The 6,070-nt window shown below is 48.8% G+C and overlaps 1 protein-coding gene across 1 annotated transcript; it reads right to left on the reverse strand.

Annotated features, from left to right (window-relative positions):
- Positions 1-2,753: 2,753 nt before the first annotated feature.
- On the reverse strand, positions 2,754-4,351 carry CD14 (CD14 molecule). The gene is made up of 2 exons (XM_059917271.1): positions 4,083-4,351; positions 2,754-3,993 (listed from the first exon to the last, which is right to left on the reverse strand). The coding sequence occupies exons 1-2, from the start codon at positions 4,083-4,085 to the stop codon at positions 2,878-2,880; spliced, it is 1,119 nt and encodes a 372-aa protein (XP_059773254.1). The 5' UTR covers positions 4,086-4,351; the 3' UTR covers positions 2,754-2,877.
- Positions 4,352-6,070: the final 1,719 nt, after the last annotated feature.

Consider the following 6,070-nt stretch of genomic DNA (forward strand, 5'->3'; position numbering starts at 1 on the left):
CCCACCTTCCTTTTCCTCTGTATAAAAGTGTTCTCCTACCTTTGCCATACAGAAACTTGCATGTATTGATAGCTCGCCGTGGTTGCAGACCCCTGAATTGCAATTCTCTGCTGATCCCAAAGAAACCTGTCTTTGCAGAACTATCTGACAGTCTATTTGTTTCAGTTCAGCAGTTTCTATACACTAACAATGAACAGTCTGGAAACGAAATTAAGAAAAACAATTCCATTTACAATAGCATCAAAAAATAAAATAAAGTACTTAGAAATTAACTGAAGAGATGAAAGATGTACAATGAAAACTACAAAAATTGCTGAAAGAATTAAAGAAGACACAAGTAAATGGAAAATCATCCCATGTTCATGGATTGGAAGACAATATTATTAGGATATCAACACTCCCCAAGGCAAGCTACAGAATTAATTAAATCCCTGTCGAAATCTAATGGCATGTTTTGCAGAAATAGAAAAATCCATCCTAAGATTCATATGGAATCTCAAGAGACCCCAAAGAGCCAAAACAATCTTGAAAAAAAGAATAAAATTGGAGATCTCACACTTCCTGGTTTCATAACCTATTATAAACCTACAGTAACCACAACAGTGTGGTACTGACATAAAAACGGATATATGGACCAATAGAATTGAATAGAGAGCCCAGAAATAAAACCTCACATATATGGTCAAATGATTTTCGACAAGGGTGCCAAGACCATTCAATGTCTTTTCAAAAAATGGTATTGGAAAAACTGTCTATCCACATGCAAAACTGTTGGGAGGCAGAGATATTGAATAATATCCACCGAACTGAGAAAGAACTTTGAGACCAAAAACAAAGCAGGCAACTCCATAAAGTGCAATTTTGAAGTTTATTGTGGGTACTGACACACAGCCATATTATATAATGCGTATTGTGAACTTACCTACAGCTAGGATCCAGAGGCATTCACAGCTGCGCTCTGCGAAGGGGATACCTTGGATTTAAAGGGGCCAAAGCGAAAAACAGAATTTGACTACCAAGTAAGACGCACATCTGCATCCAAGGGAACCGGGGCTTCTTCCTCCTGGGGGGTCTCATGACCATTAACCATCTGTGTCAACAAAAGGCATTCTTCCAGTTTTCGTATCACATGAAGGCAAGAGTAAAAGTTGTTAGGAAAGTAATCTGGCTTGGGTGCACTCCTTGTGAGTAGACTAAAGCTCAGTTGTGCAGAAAGGGGAGGGGCAAGACTGTGGGCCTAAGATGGAGCTGACAAAAATGGAGTCAGTGTGGTTCAGCCACGTAGATTGGCAGTTTATTTAGCTGTCCCTATGACTCTTTGAGCCCATGGTCTGATAACCTGTGTAACTCTCCCATCAATGTTAATTTGCATTCTCCGTTCCTTTCTGTGTGGTTCTGGACACTGGAGGGAGGCAGGCTGGAGGGCTATGTTTCCATGCCTCCTCCCACTCCTCTTGAGGTCCCCCTCGAGGCAGATACCTAGATCTCTGCTGGGTGTGGCTGCCTCCTTGATGTAATGAAGAAGGAACCCTTAGAAGGAACAGTACTTCTTGGCTGATGTCCTGGGTCGCTGAGATAATGTGGTTCAGAGGACGTATACTATTAATTGCCCTGTGCAGGGGTCCGAGAAGCTGTGAAGGGTCTAAGGTGTTATCCTGTTTGCAAATCAAAGAACGATTATACACACATATACTAACATAGTCACAAGATCTCTGGTTCAGAGACAGGCTGTTAAATGACAGCATCTTGTATCAGTTCCCCAACCCCAAACTGCCGCAGACCAGCTGCAGAAAGCTAGAAGTTCCTGGCGGTGAGGGGTAAGGAACTGAAAAGCACCAGTATGGGATCAGAAGGGCCAAGACAACTGATGGTTGCAAGGCAAGTTTATTCAAAGAGCATGAATGTATATATAGGTTTAGTACGGAACGAATAGCAGACAATAAATCAGTAAACCTTGTTTTCCACATAATTCTGTCGCCACTGTCTATGCGTTAGCATGCTTTATGGGCCATTCTCTGGAGGTACAGACTTCCCCCTTAGGGCAGCACGTCCTTCTTCTGGGGAACAACCAGGGGCTCTTAGATCCAGAGCAGGCACCTGGAACGAAACTGGCCGCAAGCCATTTTCCTTTTTTACGCTCAATACCGCAGCGTCAGGAGTGCATACCAAGAAAGAGACAAGCAGTTCTCCGGAAAGCAGAAAGCTGAATAAGCTTACAGCTTGGGGGCCACCACACCAAACTCCCCATTACATGACACAGTGAAAGCCAATGTACCTGTGTGTGCAGAGGGGCTGTACGCTACAGGAGAGGAACCCTGAAATTATAAAACTCAGAGCTTATGTAGAACAAGTGGCATAGCTGTCTCTCCTCACTGGGGGTTGGAGGAAAAAAAGAGAGTGAGAATAAGCAAATGGCTCTGGGTTTTATTACCTTGGAAAGGGAGAAGCTGACTCTTGGAAAATGCACCAGAGAGGAAACATTCTGTATCCTCCTAGGTATGTTTACCATTCAAACATCCTTTAACACAGGTGCCAGTAAACTGTTCAGAAAGCCCGCATTGGGCAGAAACCCTTGGTTCTCCCACACAGCCCTAGACAGGCGACTTTTCCCTGCCCTTTCTGCCCCAGTAGTTCTTTTCTAAGGAAGGGCAGGTATGGTTTCTAGGGAGTTAGGATGAAGAAAGTTTAAGTATAATGGATTCGCTATCCAGCAATGTGCCCAGTAAACGTCTGTTGAGTGAATGACACGGACCCGCTGTTTAAGATTTTAATGAAGATGGGGCAGAGGGTTGGTTGGTTGAGATGTCCTGACGAGGCTCTCCCAGAGCCAGGGCAATCTGAGCCAATTCATTCCTCCCCCCCCCCCTCCCCTGGGCCTTAGGCAAAGGCCCCGGCTCCCTGAAGCAGTGCCAGGGCTCCTGACACCCCCATGGTCAAGGCGGAACGCGCACAGACTGGGACCACGCCAGAGCTCTTCAGGTCTTCTTGGTGATTGAGGGCTCCAGCGTCCAGAAAGGGATTCCCGTCCAGTGTCAGGTTATTTACCTCGGGCAGCTCGTCTGGCCGCGGCGCCCTGCTTAGCCTGTTGCAGCTGAGATCAAGCACGCTGAGCTTGGGCGGCAGTCCTTTAGGCACTTGCTCCAGCCCCGCGAACGACAAGCTGAGAGAGCTCAGTGAGCTGGGCCAGACACACGAGGTAGCGCCCGGGGCGGTGGCGCGCAGCGAGTTGTGGCTGAGGTCCAGGCGGTGGGGTTGCACGCTCGCCGCCGCCAGCGCAGCGCACACGCTGCTGAGCGTCTCCATCCCCGCGTTGCGTAGCGCTAGACCTTGGAGGGCCGGGAACTTGTGCGGACAGAGAGCCGCAATCAGCCCGCGCTCGCCGAGTCCAGGATTGTCAGACAGGTCTAGGTTGGTGAGGGCCTGGAAGGTGGGGAGCTGTGCGCAGGCAAAGGCAAGCGAGTGTGCTTGCGCGATGTTCAGTACCCTGAGACCAGGCTTGAGCCACTGCTGCAGTTCGCCGAGCCAGGCACCTCCTGTTGCCCACGACACGTTACGGAGACTGAGGGTGGAGAGCGCAGGCCCAGTGGCTTCCAGAGGCGGCGGCGGCATCGGGCCGGTTACCTCCAGGTCCTCAAGCGTCAGTTCCTTGAGGCGGGAGTAACCGAGCGCACGCAGAAGGGCGACCAGAAGCAGAGCAGGAACCTGGGCAGCGCCCAACGTGAGCCGCCGCATTCGCAGAGCCTTGATTGTGTCAGCGTACTGCTTCGGGTCGGCGTCGACGCTCTTTAGAAACTGTTCCAGGCTGCGGCCGCCGCCACGGATCTCCACCTCGACAGCAGCCACACACTGAAAGGCGCTAGACCAGTCAGGCTTCGGATCCGTGAAGTTGCAGACGCAGCGGAAATCTTCTTCGTCCAGCTCGCAGGGCTCTAGTGTGGCCGCAGACACACGCAGCAGTGGCAGCAATAGCAGCAGCAGACAGGGCACGCACACCTGCGGAGACAGCGGAGGTCAGGGCGGATCCTGCCGGTCCCTAAGGTTCCCCGAGTAGCCCTCCTTCGGCCCTAAGAGCATACACTCACCATGGTCGATAGGTCCTCAGAACCTCTGCCTCTCCGCCGGGCTCTGGGATGGGCTGTGGCTTCTTTCCTTTACAGCGGCTCTTGTCGGCTTCCAGGCTCCACAAACCTATCTGTCCTTACTCTTTGGCAGCCTCTGAAAGTTTATGTAACCCTGGGATGTCACTCCGTTCCCTCCTCTTTGAACCCTGTCACTCCCCACTTTTCTTCCTCCTAACCACCCCATCCGCTGTCCTTCTGGGAAATTTTGCAGTGAATGATGTTGCCAGGAGAGGAGCCATAACAGGAAGTATTTTGCAAGGTGTCTAGGGCCCTCTGCCTCAGGCAGTGCCCTGATGACTCAGGTGCCCCCAGCCTTGTCTGGGATGGGGAAAGGAAGATCCCCAGTGCCTCAGGCCAGGACTCTTACGTCCCCTGCCTATAGCCCAGTGACTCAACCCGGGTAGTTTCCTTAACATTTCCCTAGTCTTGGTAGTTACTGTTAACCTCCTGTCACCCAAGTCCAACTCCCTGAATATCCTCAGGTATTTAACTGCGTATCTTGTGGAAGAGACTGCAGACTTCATCTATTGACTCCAAGGGCTAGAATTAGGTTCAAGAGAAGGAAGTTGGTCTGAGGAACAGCTCCCCCCGCCCTCCTTTTTTTTTTTTTTTTTTGCTGACTTGTTCTTTAAATTTGTTTATTAAGAAATAATAGCTTTTTTTTTTTTGGCCGCACGACATGTGGCATCTTAGTTCCCCGACCAGGGATCAAACCCGTGCCCCCTGCATTGGAAGAACAGAATCTTAACCACTGGACCGCCAGGGAAGTCCCCTCACAATTTTTTAAAGTGATAGCTTTCTTAAAAGTAGAAAAGTCTATGTGTTTAACAGAGACACATTGGCCAAGTCCCTCGCTCTCTTAGTTTCCACTTCCCCGCCCTGAAATTTGAGAAATGAAATATTCCTAAATATAATTTTCCCACTTGTACCTAGCTCTCTCCTGCCCTTTCCCCAGCACAATTCCTATGCCCTAGGAATGAAAAGCTGGACCTATATTGAATGAGGATTAATTAGTAACTCACCTGCTTTGTCAAGAAAAAAAAGCAAGTGTCCCAGAGGGTGGGGAATTGTTACCAAACCAGGTTTGTTTGCCCAACAGGCAGTAAGCCAAACACTGAGACGCTTTGGTTTGTAGCAGAGAAAGGGTTTATTCACAAGGCATCTAAGTGAGGAGCAGGGAGAACAAGTCTCAGATTCACCTCCCTGAAGGCAAGGGGCTTGGGATATTTATGGGTGAAGGGTATAGGGTGGTTGGAGGTACTGGGGAAGGCGATTGGGGACAGGAAAAAGGTGAGGTAATCAGTATTCTGCTCAGGTGTATCTGAGTTACATGCTTCTTCATGGGATGCATGTTCAGAAAGTGGTGGCATTAGCATGATCTGAGGGTGAAGTTTTGGCCTTCTGATGTCAAAAGGCCATCCATCCAACACTCGCACAGGCCCAGTTGGAGGGTCAGTGGTTCCAAGCAGTCTTAATCAGCTGGAACACGACCTGGCAAGAGCTGACTCTAAGTTCCTGAAAATCAACTTAAGGAACTGTTACTATAGCAACCCATTTGTCAGAGGTGTTATCCACAGAGGGGCAGTTAAAGGAGTCTTGTGACATATTGTGTAAGCTACATGAGGGTATGTAATTTGCAGGAACAATTAAGGCAAGCTTGATCGGTGAAGGCAGTTTACATGATATTATTTATTAAGCAAGTTACAGTTCAAGGGATCTAATTGATGACTGCCCTCAATTTTAGAAGGGCTATGCTTTTAAAACAGCCCTCACAAGTCTGAACTTCTGGATTTCTGGGCAAAGAGCTACATGAAAAACATTTGAATTTTCACTTCCCTTTTTCCAGAAGTAGCCACATCTGTCAACAATCCAAACAAGGAAGCCCCATCGGACCACACTGCTCCCTGTGTGTCCTGTTGGGCATGTTCTAATACCCTAAGCCATGCCTA

This window comes from Balaenoptera ricei, chromosome 3, assembly GCF_028023285.1.
Source record: "Balaenoptera ricei isolate mBalRic1 chromosome 3, mBalRic1.hap2, whole genome shotgun sequence".
Taxonomy (NCBI): domain Eukaryota; kingdom Metazoa; phylum Chordata; class Mammalia; order Artiodactyla; family Balaenopteridae; genus Balaenoptera; species Balaenoptera ricei.